The sequence below is a fragment of the Pygoscelis adeliae genome, unplaced genomic scaffold, assembly GCF_000699105.1.
Source record: "Pygoscelis adeliae isolate BGI_AS28 unplaced genomic scaffold, ASM69910v1 Scaffold76, whole genome shotgun sequence".
Taxonomy (NCBI): Eukaryota; Metazoa; Chordata; class Aves; order Sphenisciformes; family Spheniscidae; genus Pygoscelis; species Pygoscelis adeliae.
In genome coordinates this window covers 729398-742043 of record NW_008825111.1, presented here as the reverse complement: position 1 = coordinate 742043, position 12646 = coordinate 729398, and the positions used below count along the sequence as shown (strand labels likewise).

Genomic DNA, 12646 nt, shown 5'->3' with positions numbered 1-12646 from the left:
TATTGGTGATTGTTCTGAGGAGCTGGAGCCCGCAGCCCTCTATGCAGAGGTGCAGGTACCTGGATTCTGTTGCTGAGGCGAGGGCTCTACAAGTTAGATGTTGTTGTTCATGGTACAGTTGTGATTTAATTCCTTTTGAACCTAGTTCTTTGGTTAACAGTTCTGCTAATGGTGGTTGCACTTCAAGGGAATCTCGTTCACTCTTAAATACTGCTGAGTTGTGCTTAAAAGTTAATGCCATGTTTGTCAATAACTAAGAGAAGGAAATGGCAGGGAGAACTTGTCTGTTCAGTGAGTTAACATATTTTTACGTTGGACTGTCTCCTATGTGCAACTGCTAATACATAGTTTTGACAGTGAGGCTAATGGGTGGCTTTTTTCATCCTTTCATAATTCTGAACCTTTTCATGTTTTTCCCTGTACAAAGTTACTTTTTATTTTAATTTCAGTCAAAATGGTGAGTATGTCATGGAACTAAAAACTAGGGAGAAAAGTCTTAGCTGTCTCGTTTTGCATTCCTGATTAGTAGCATGCCTCACTGGAATCTCCTGCATAGGGATAATGTATAAACTGTGGGGAATAAAAATCTCAAGGCTGCTTATTTTCAGCTATGTGCATGAAAAATTATTTGCATCCATATATATTATGTGCCTATTAAGACCTTATCCTAAGGAAACAAAGAAGTAATGGCTTGTAGTCACCAGACTGCATCCCTCGTCAGCATGTTCCTCTTTGGAGAACACTGTACATGCCCACACTCGTATCTGTTCGGAGTGAATAAAGCTGGTAGGCATGTGATAATGTGAATGACTTCTGTGTGATCAGGGTTAATTATTCTCTAACCAAATTAGCAGGTTTGCTGCTTAGAAGTCTCTTTTCTTTTTAACAAGGACAAAAGACTCTGGGTGACGTATCCTCTCTTATCCTCCGAGCGGAGAAAGAACAAAGTGACATGACTGTAACTATAGCTGTAACAGGCACATAAAGCCCATCTACCCTGGGAATATATACCATGCCTGTTGGCATGCTGAGTACTTTGCCAAGAATATGCAGCATTTATGTTCTCAGAGACAGATAGTTTTCATTTGGTGGGAAGAGTATGTATTTTGGAGATTAAATGGATTAATAATCTAAACCAAAACCATTTATGGCCCTTTACTAAAGATGTGCTTATTCTGGCCATTCTGTGGGAACTTAAAAATCTTCTCCAGCAGATAGTCCAAGGAGCTATCTTTGTAAATCACTCAGTAACATACAAAATAATTAAAAAACCACTAACAATCAGAAGTAATTTTTGGTATTGTTACCTTGCTGGCTTGAACAAGGATTGCAACACTGAAGAGGTAACAAAAAATATATGTAACTGAGGAAGTCTGGGTGTTTTAAGTATGTTTTAATTTAATTATAGAAGTAATGGTAGAGACACGTTACTGAAAGTTGAAGAATGAATTGTTTTTAAATGTGTTTATAACTTTTTAAAGGTCCAGTTATTTTCAGAGCCTGAATTCAAGGGTAACTGCCAAATATTTGAAAAAAACACAAGATGTATTGATTCATTTGCTGTGAAGTCTTCAAAAATTTTAGATGGCAGGTGAGTTATATTGAATGAATATTGCAAAAATCACTGAAATGGTAAAAGTTTTGAAAAAGCAACCAGCTTTCTAACACCTGAAGTGGTTTCACATATGGGCACTTACAGAGAACAATGCTTTGCAGTTTACACATCAATCTTTAGCTTGTCAGGACAAAACATCGTAAATAATGTTTCTGTCAGTAGCTCTTGCTTAAAGACTGAGAAACACTAGCATCATTTTACTTGCACGGAATTCTTAAGAGGCAATTTCTTCTTCTTCCTGCAGCTGCATAGTATATGAACAGGAAGAATTCTCCGGTAACCAGTACGTGTTGGAAGAAGGAATCTATCCTGATCTGACGGCAATGGGTTGTTCACCCCAAGCAGTTCTAAAATCTTTACGGATTATAAATATTGTAAGTAAAGCTATTAGAAATATCGTAAAGTAAAGATAAGTACACTGATGACTCTGACCTCCCCATTTTTTTTGCAACAGTAAAAATGCTGGGGACGCACAGACAACAGATGAGTTTGGTTTTGTTTTTGGTTTTTTTTTCCTACGCAGTAGCAGTTAAATGTCCTAGCTGCAGACAATTTTTTTGATCTCTGTGCTGTTTTTGCAAAGGAGAGGACATCACAGAAGCAGCTGCCTGGGATCACTGTTCTTAATAACAGCTTATAAAAGGACTTCTGTAGAAAGAGTCAAGGATGTGTCAGATAGTGGTCTCTCCTACTGGAAAATAAAAGAGTCTTAGAGTGGATTGAGAAATGTCAGTAGGACAGTGTGAAGAAATATCTGTACTGTGGACCTTGTTTTTTATGCATATTAAAAAAGCAGACTTAACTAAGCAACTTTGCATGAGATTACATGTAATTATAAAACACTATTGCTATCATCAGGGAAATGCAGTTTGAGTTAATCATGAAATAATGCACCCTTCTAGATAAAGTAAAGCAACACCCAGTGCCATTTGGCAAAATCAGACAGTGGTGGTGTTCTGTGTGGTGGATACAAACTAAACAACATTTACATATTTTGTAACTCATCGGTGGCGAGGAATGAGTTTGCTCAAGCCTATAACCAATCATTATGATGGATCACTTACGGAATCTTCAAGTATCCTTTAAGATCAGAGTAATTATTAGCAAAATGTGGTCAGGAATCCAGGAACTTAGGGCAATGTGAAAAGATGGTACTCATTTTAAAAAAGGAGGAGTACACTGTTGACTCTCTTCTTTGAATTTGGCGACTTTATTGCACTCCACTATAATTTTGGTAACCTGTCAGTGGTGTAGGAGTTGATGAAGGAGAACTAAAATGTGTCATCCTCTTTCATGTCTCTGGAGCATTTTGATGTACAGTGTAAACAAACATCTGCAGCAAGTATGTCTGCCTTCTGAACTCTTTGGCTATCCAGTAGAGAGATCCTATTAAAAACAATAGAAATGTTTCTAGCCAAGCTTGGTGGGTGATCACCATGAATTAAAATAGGCTCTTTTGTGCATGTCAGTATCGAGTTCTTGGGTTTAAAATGCTTGTTTCATGCTGGAAGGATCGGCTTAGTTTTGGAAGATATATTATTTGTGACATAGACTGTGTTAAAACAGCCAAATGCCAGTTCTGTGCCTCTTTAAGTTCTTATAACTTCTGAAACTTGTTCTAGCCCTACAATTTATCACACTTCAGACAGTAGCACAGAGCTGCATCTGTCTGCAAGTCATGTGCTGCTGCTTCCTTCTTCAGAGGCTTCCTACCTGCAGAGAAGAGGAAGATGGGTTGCTTAGCGGTTTATTAGCAAACCAGAATACAGAGAATAAGAAGTTAGGTGGAAATGATCATATTACACTGTCCATTTTTCATAATTTTACAAAAGCTTGAACCTTATTATTCTAGATACTGGTTTCACCTGTCAGATTTATTTTGGGACTGGTTTTTTGGCAGTGCCAATCTTAATTCCTCCCCACCATCTGCCGTTCCCATAACTTTACTTGTGATTTTTCTGTGACATTTCTATACAAGAAGCACCTTTGCTGTTTTAATATGTCACATTACTACACTTACCTAGTTTAACTCACCTTTGCAGGGATCCATATCTAGGGGACCAGAAAAAAAGGAAATGAAAGGGATATTTGATAAACTTGGAAGTGAACGTTAAAAGGGCTTTTGTTCATAAGCTCAAGGTTTTTGGGGTTTTTGTACCACTGTATCTTTGCTTGATTGTGCTTGCTTTGCATGTTCCACATGGTTGTGCTGCAGATGATAAATAGCATTTTTCCTTCTTGAATTTGCTACACGTTCTTTTTCCTGAACATACTATTAAAAACAACTGTGAATGTGGTTTATGCTTGAACAGTCATGCTGAAAATACTTCTTTTTAATGAGCAACTCTGTGAAATAACTAAATGTAGATATACAGGAGCACCAGCTTCATACAGTGCAGTACATGGGAAGTACGGAAAGAACACTCGTGAGCTGACCTTGCATTTGTCTCTGTTGAACATTTTATATAACAGTGTTGCTGCTGAATCTAAAAAATGCCCAGAGTGGAAGGTGTGGCAGAAAATTGGAGGACTTCCTTTTCTGTCTGTGTGTTTTCTTTGTAAGTAGATTATTTCTGAGTCACTGCATATGGCTCAACAAAAGTAAGAAAACTTGTGGGTTGAGATAAGAACAGTTTAATACTTGAAATAATAGAATAATAATAATGATAAAAATAAAAAAATTGTAATGGAAAGTAAACAATGAGAGAGAGAGAGGAACAAAACCTGGGAGGGGCGGGGAAGTGATACAACCGTTCACCGCCCACTGACTGACTCCCAGTCAGTCCCTGAGTAGGGATCACTGCCCCCTGGCCGACTCCCCCCAGCTTATATACTGAGCGTGACATCATATGGTATGGAATATCCCTTTGGCCAGTTTGGGTCAGCTGCCCTGGCTATACTCCCTTCCAGCTTCTTGTGCACCTCTGCCTCTCGCTGGCAGAGCATGGGAAGCTGAAAAGTCCTTGACTAGTGTAAGCACTACTTAGCAACAACTAAAACTTTGGTGTGTTATCAACATTATTCTCATACTAAATCCAAAACACAGCACTGTACCAGCTACTAGGAAGAAAATTATCCCTATCCCAGCCAAAACCAGGACAGTGACACTCATGCAACATTGTCATCTAGGCCTTTAAACATCTAAAGGAAGATTAAAGAGGAATTTAAGCACTGTCTAGAAGCTGGTAGACATGAGGTCTTGTCTAACAGAGTCACACGGAAGCACGGATATCCGCCACCATGCATGTACGGAGCCACCTCTGCCTTGGAGGGCCTGTTTCCATGCCTGAGGCCAGATGGCAGTCTGTTGAGACTTCACATCATGTCGGGCGTTCCTGATCCAGTTGATGTTTTGAGCACGCCGAACACATGCCAGCAGGAAGGAGCTCTTCTGGCTATGGCATTGGTTTTATGCTGTAGTTGCTGGAAGACTTGTGAGAAAGGGAATGGCAGGGTCATTTCTATCTATGAGTGTAAACTGTAACAACAGCACACTCAGGCTTAATTGACTTTACCCTGAGGGATTTCAAACCCTTACCTCCCAGCTTCCAGGGGAAGGCCTTAACTGTGAGAGGTTATTTCCAGTCCACTACAGATACGTTGCCACACGGAAAAGAGTCCAAGGTTCGTTATCCAGAACACATTTAAAATGGATTCAGTGATGCAGGGAGCTTCGTGTGGGCAGAATCCCTTTGACACCAGCAGCATTTTGACAGAGAGGGAGAAGAATCACCTCCCCACAGCAATTTGGGGGATTCAGATGTTACAGTTTTTGCTTGAGTCATGAATTTTGCCTCAGAAGTATGAATCTTGACGCTTTTGTCTAGTCAGAGATTGATGTTGCCATAACCTGCTATAAGAGTTAAAAATGAGAGCAGTAAGTGATAAGCAGTGCTGGCAAGACTGTCATCATTTGAAGCTGTAGAAATCAATATTATCTTATTGTGTGTTCAGGTCTGAAGATGAAAATTCCTACAAGGAGTGGCGTTTAGTGCTATGGAAGAGGGATATGGCATTAATTAAAATGTATTTTAAAACATACTTAAGATATTATGCAAGAATCAACCACAGAGACATTTATGTATGCCTTAAGAAAAGGAAGTTTTATGTTCCATGCAAGAAGATCCCTTGTGTGTTTTGTATAAGGGCTTTTTATTACTATTTTTATTTAAGTAGCCTGTTGCAGAGCAAAAACATTATTCAGGGTCTTTGATCTTAAACAATCAAGAAGAAATAAAAGGGCCGTGTGCAGTAATGATGTTCACAATCACCATCTGCAGTTCTAACATCCTATAAAAGTGCTCATCTTCCTTTTACAGGAGCTGTCTGAGCCGTGCATAGCTCTCTTTGAAAAGGTGGGTTTCCAAGGAAAGAAAATAGAATTCAGTACAGAAATCTTAAATCTCCAGTTCCTGGGATACAATCCTCGAATAGCTTCAGTTCAAGTCCTTGGCGGCGTGTAAGTTTAAAGTCACTTTTTGATTCTTTAAATTATGTACTTATTTAACAGAAAAATTACAGGTGTTAGAAACCAAGCAGTATAAAATTAGAATATCATAATGTGTGCAGTGCATTAATGCAGTTTCTTCTTACAGAACCTTTTTACATCCTGTTTCAACATGTTATCACTGACTGGTGCCCTGTGCTAGAAGCTGAAATGAATTTGAATGAAGCTCACAAGGAAACTTGTGTCTTCTCTCATACCATATTATAAAAGCCAGCTTGCATAGCATCCTTAAAACCAACTTCTGTGCTCTTGGTTTAGGTCTTAATCATAAAAAAATCATTGTTTGTGGTATGTGTCATAAGTTCAAAATATTTTAATAAGTCTTCACGTTCATCCTTTTACCTAGATACTATGGACATGGTGGTACAATCAGATCATGATCTGGCCCCTTTTGGCATTAGTAATAATCCCTTTTTACTTCAGGAATTGGGTCAGACTCTTGGTTGTAAATCTAGCAGTTAAATTCGTTTAGCTATTTTTAAGCAGTTGTGTTCTCTGAATTTACTTTTGAAGGTCATGTAAAAAAATAGTCTGTGATGAAGTTCAACATGTTTCCAGACAGTTTTTAAAAACTACTGTGCTATCTTCTTCCAGTGTTCCAGCGGATCTGTTAAACTTATCTTTTTGCATTTTTCCTGTTGTTAACCTCTACCTCCTGGATACTTGCCCCAAGTATATGTTCTTTTTTTTTCTTTTAACTTGAAGAATGTGACTTATTTTTTTTAACGATAGATCCATGTTACTGTTGCTTTGCATTTAAATGTGTTCTTTTGAAGAGGTGAATTTCCAAGGTGTGTGCTAGAGAGATGCTGTTGGATAGCTTAAGACTGCCCTCAAGTGGATAGCTAATACCAGATCTGTAGAGCAAACCATTTTCCCCATCTGCATAAGCTAGTCAAAGGGTTTCCTTAGCACACTGAACTGAAGTTTGAAACATAAAGGTCATAAGAAAAGGTACATGCTCCGTATTCTTAAGTCTCCTGAGATTTCAGTATCTTTCACCATAACCACAATATAGTTGATTCTCACTTTCCATAACATGAAATAATGTGAACTCAAACATCAAGTTACTTCTTTGCCAAGAACATGGTTACCGTGATTCCAGGTAATGAAGTCGTGAATTGTGCGTTTCCTGTCCCATGAATATATGGGTTTTTTCTGGTTGATCACTGGAAACGTATAGAGTGATATGAAAGTTCTTACTTCATTATAGCAGTGTCAGCTGCTGAAATGTGTCAAAATACAGGTTTCAGAGTGTCCTTGCCCTTACTGCCTCCCTTATTGAAGGGGTTTTCGTCTTCTCTTCCTTTGCTAAGAGACATCCGTTTATAATTCTCTTAATTTCATACCTGGGGATAGATGTGTATTAGGCTGTGAAAAAGTGTCAAAATTAAGGTGAGTGTGCTGCTTCTGGATTTAGACGTCTACTGACAAATGAGTCAGAGGAAAGGAGGTAACAGGAAAATGTGCCTGTTGAATGTTCATGTACTCAAAGACCTATGGCTATTGGACAGTCCCAGCAAATCAGCATGAGAAAACTCAACAAGTTGCACTGTATTGCAGCTTATTTCAAAGTCTATTTGTAATTCACTGCCTGTGCCAATAGTAGAGAAGCAGAAGTCAGGTTCTGACAGGTTGCTCTCAATGTGATTGTAAGCGTGGTTGGATGTGTGCTAGGGAATGCTAAACACATGTTTTCTATATGCACGCTCTCTCTCTCTCTCTGTCTTTTTGTTTCTTCCCCCGCCCCGGTATTTGGAAAGAAGGGTGTTTTGAAATAAAACCTCTATCAAAATACCTTAGAGAACTTCACCCTGTTGCAGTTCCAGTATTTGCTTGTTGCAATCTGCATCCCTAGTAGTTCTTTCCCATGTGGGTCAGGCCTGTCCAAATTAAGATACACAGAAGTACTGGTTCTGCACATGCAGCAATCTAGCATATACAGCATATGTAGCATATACATATATGCTCCTTCAGGAGTCACAGTGCCTCCTGAAAACAAATGCTGTTTAAAAGTTGGGCTTTCCCTTTGAGGCAAGAAAATGCTTTGTTTCATTCAGCTTGTAATTTTTAAATAACAGGACTTTAAAATGTGAACTTCAGTGTACTCATCTTAATGTGGTTGATCTAAATCAGGACATGATTTTATTATTTTTGGAAGACCTGTTAAAAGGAAGGTCATTGGCTTTCTAAAGCTAAACACTACTACTTTGTGGGACAGATTTCTATTATACCCATTTATTGATTCCAAAGCAGGATTTGGCAGTAAAAGCATTCTGTCTTTTTTTTTTTCTTTTTTTCTCATAGATGGATAATTTATGAACATAGTAATTACAGGGGGCGTCAGATGTTGTTATCACCGAATGAAATTCCAGATTGGTATAAAGTGAGTGGCTATTGTCAGATAGGTTCTCTGAGACCTTTACTGCAGGTGAGTAGGCTCTGACATGAGATTGTCAAATACTAATTTATGTTTTGTAATGGGATTGGGGGGGTATTATACAGTTGAAAGCAATGTTACAGTCTTGATGCATGTCACAAGCTTCAGCAATGGCAATTGTGTACAGAAATTGCTCTACAGTTTAGCTTGTAATAAAAGCTATTTGATTATGCTACATGGCTTTGCAGTTCTACTGCTTAAACTGTTCATTAAGCATACTTTAAACCAAAGCATAGAAGACAGCATATAAGGACTGGCGAAATTATTTTAACAAATAATGGCTATAACTACTATATATAAATTATTTTAAGTTGTTTTATAATTAGCGCCCAAACTGGTCACTGGTGTACTGGCTGTACTGTCTGTATTTGCATTATTTTTGGAACAACAAGAAAATTGGTCAACAAAATTGGATACTTCGATTAGTAGTGATTTTGTGTTGATTTAGGGGGGAAGGTCCTTCCGTGCTTATTACTTGGCAGAATAATTTGCAAATCCAATGCAAAACTTACTCTCCTGGTGTCCTTTTCATTTTGTTCTCTAAGTAAGGACCATGTGATTTGGTTCAGTGCTGCAGCAGTCCTTTGAGCTTTTAGATTTGAGGTTCTTGCTGAGCCATGTTTTACTGAGGAAACAACTTTTTCTAATTCACAGATTACTTGTACCTGTAACCAAATGCATTTGCTTGCTGTCATAGCGTTGTCTTTGTATAGCCTTAAGCAGAGTTACAAATAATGCATTTTGACTGCCCTGGCTGAGAGCTTGTCTAAACAGAAATGTTAATGTGTAACAAGCCGCAGCATGAATGTGCAGCGTAATACTTGCTGCCAGTGAAATAAGCAGCACTGCACAAGTGCACCCTTAATGAAAGCTAAGAGCATCTGTACAAGGAGTTAGCAGAGAGAAGTTCGTGCTGCTCTGAATAAAAATTCTTAGCTGTCCACTGTGTGCTGATCTCAGTGCATAGGAAGGCCTAAAACTCTCCATGCAGAATGGCGAGTTCTCGAAGCTTGGCTTGTCCTAGACATTTATGGGCTTTGGAATTAAATTCTAAAATAGAAAAGTTAAGCTTTCTGAAAGAAAGAGGGAGGTATGGGGTTCAGCACTGAACAGTAATTTCTCTGAAGTTAACCAGAGCAGGATGTGTTCTGTGTGAGACTGTGGTTAGAGTGTTCTGTTGTTTTCTGCAGAAACGTGTGTACTTCAGGCTTCGAAACAAGGAAACGGGAAAATTCATGTCAGCTGATGGAAACTTAGACAATCTGAATCTTCTCAGAATACAGGTTGCAGAAGATACAGACTCAGATGATCAAATCTGGGTTTATCAGGATGGATTCATAAGGTGCCGGGTGAGGTTCAAGTTCAATGTGAATTTTCCTCTTTTTCTCTCCAATAGTAGGGCTTTCTGAATTCAATTCCTACTGTATCATCTTAATTTATTTTATAGGCTTATTCCATTTCAGCTCTAATATAATATTTTTGTAGGGGATTGGTTTTGTTTTTTTTTTTTTTAATTGAACTCTGGCTTTTTCAGGTGATACAAACTAGTTGTACGATACCTTTCTTGATGTAATTGAAATTTTGAGAGATTTTAGTTATGATTTACTTTTCCCCTAAAGAATAGTAGCCTCATAAGTACAATCAACACCAGAACATTGTCTTCCACTTTCATGCCCTCTTTCTCCACAGTGAAAATATCACAAAAGTGTCAAAGCAGGGGAGACCTTTTAAAATGCAGACCCTTCCTGATAATATTTTGAACTATGCATACCTCATGGTAGGTCGATTAGTGTAATGTAGGTTATATCCTCTTCTGCATTCAGGCAAGCTTAAAGATAAAATCCTACTCTTTGGGGGTTTTGGGTTTGGTTGGTTGGGGTTTTTTTCTGGTTATCCCTCTATTTGTTGAATTCATCCCTTTTCCATTCCTCTGTACAAGTTTCCAAATGAAGCCCTACTTTTCTCACAGTCCATAAAACTAATCATGTGCAAATTGTTATTGAGGTGAACAGAGGTATGCACAGTTCATAATGTTTAAGCATGAACAGTCTTAGGTAGGGATGCAAGCCAAAGAAAATTAAGTTACTTTAATACTGTTAAACAGCTTGACTGCAAAGAATCGTGTGAACTTTTTCTATAGGATTGTATAACTTCAAAGGAGCCATTTATAACTATGTCATCTATGCTGGAGGGAAGAATCTTACTGTTAATAAGCTAAGGCATTGTTTGGACATGTTTACAGGACACATGCAGTAGGAAAAGGGATTTATGCAGACAGCAAAATGATGCAAAGTAAGCTAAAAGCTTTAATGTTGCATACAAAAGACTTCTGTCTTGACAGTGCCTCTCAAACTTCACTGAAAGTATTCATATCGAGACAGTGTGGCTTTGGATAAATGCTCTTGGGTTTTGTCCCCATCTCTGTACCTCATAAAGCAGTTTTTCTGTGCACAGAAAATGCACAGCTCGTGCTGTATAGCAATCCGGTAGCTTAGTGTGGAGTGCAAGCTGGCAACATTGATCTTAAATGGCTGAACTCTTAGAGAGCTCTGCTATCTTTCTGTTGAATGGCAGTAAATGTATTTTGCACAAAAACTTGTTTGTGCCTTTCTTCCTGTAAGCTTAGGTCATCTCACTGACTAAGTCACAGTACCCTGAGGTATGCCTGAGGTTTTCAAGGAAGGGCTGTTTTAGGTAGGTGGGATAACCAGTAAGCAGGATATGAAAGTCATTCTGCTTATTTTGTCAGAAACGGATATGAGGAGACCTGAATTCATATCTGCTGTTCACTCTTCAGGAGTTTCTTGGAGATGGGTGAGGTAGTGCCCTAGTGGACCTAACGTGTAAGCTTTGAGTCTTCCAAGTCCCACTAGAGAACGTTTTTAGATACAGGTGAGAATTTCAGAACTGCAGAACTAAATCGACTTACTTCAATTCTAGGTTATGATAGTAAGAAGTACTACTTTTTCAAAATTGTATATTTAATAATTTAGGGCCATATCAACAGTGGCAGATGGGTGTTGGTTTAATCTGCTGCTGAAGTCCATTCAGAAGTTACAAGGTGACTTACGGTGATCTATTGAAAATCACTGTTCACACAGAATAATTAGCTGTAATGTGCTACTAATACAGCCTTAATGTTCTTTTCAAGTAAGCTTGATTTTTGCCAGTTCTTTTTTTAACCATAAAGACATTTGCAGAGTTTTGAAGTCAAGTAATACAAATGACTAGAAAAAGAATATAGAACAAAGAAGAAAATATTATTGTGATACAATGTGAAATTCATACACTCAATACTGTGTAGTTATGTCCTTTATCTCAAAAGGTTATTGCAGAACTAGAAATTATTAAAGAACAAAAAAAGGATGCACAGAGGAGATGGAGGGCTTCTATGCAAGGAAGCGATGAAATAGCTAGGACTTTTTAGTCTGCAAAGGGGGCAGTTTGAGGGATGATCTGATTGAAGTCTCTGCAAACATAGCGTGGACAAGACATCCCTGAAAATAAGGGAGGGGAAGGGGGGTGAGGAGAGCATCAAATAAAACTACTAGTTGCCTATCAAATTATTTTTTTAATTTCATTTTTTTTTAATAGTAGCAGTTAAGATCTGGAACTGCTTGCCACAGAAGGGTCATGATGCAGAAGGGTGTTCATGTAAAAGGGTTACATGGATCTCAGTGGATAGTGACTAACAAATTCACATATGGAACAGAAACCATCCGACTATTTGTTGTGGTTTAACCTCAGCCGGCAACTGAGCACCACACAGCTCCTCGCTCGCTCTCCCCCTGCCCCGGTGGGATGGGGGAGAGAATTGGAAGAGCAAAAGTAAGAAAACTTGTGGGTTGAGATGAGATAAGAACAGCTTAATAATTGAAATAGAATAAAATAGTAATAACAATAATAATAGAATATACAAAGCAAGCAATGCACAAGGCAATTGCTCACCACCTGCTGACTGATGCCCAGCCAGTCCCCAAGCAGCACACACACCCCCCCCGCCCCCCAGCCAGCTTTCCCCCAGTTTATGTACTGAGCAGGACGTCACATGGTACGGAATGTCCCTTTGGCCAGTTTGGGTCAG

At 38.6% G+C, this 12646-nt stretch overlaps 1 protein-coding gene across 1 annotated transcript in view; it reads left to right on the top strand.

The window, feature by feature from the left end:
- Positions 1–12646, top strand: part of AIM1 (absent in melanoma 1) — a 41121-nt gene that overhangs the window by 24836 nt on the left and 3639 nt on the right. Inside the window, exons 15-19 of the mRNA XM_009327921.1 lie at positions 1482–1591; positions 1860–1989; positions 5935–6074; positions 8430–8553; positions 9753–9911. Of these exons, the coding sequence (XP_009326196.1) occupies positions 1482–1591; positions 1860–1989; positions 5935–6074; positions 8430–8553; positions 9753–9911 (663 nt within the window). The remainder of the gene's footprint in view (positions 1–1481; positions 1592–1859; positions 1990–5934; positions 6075–8429; positions 8554–9752; positions 9912–12646) is intronic.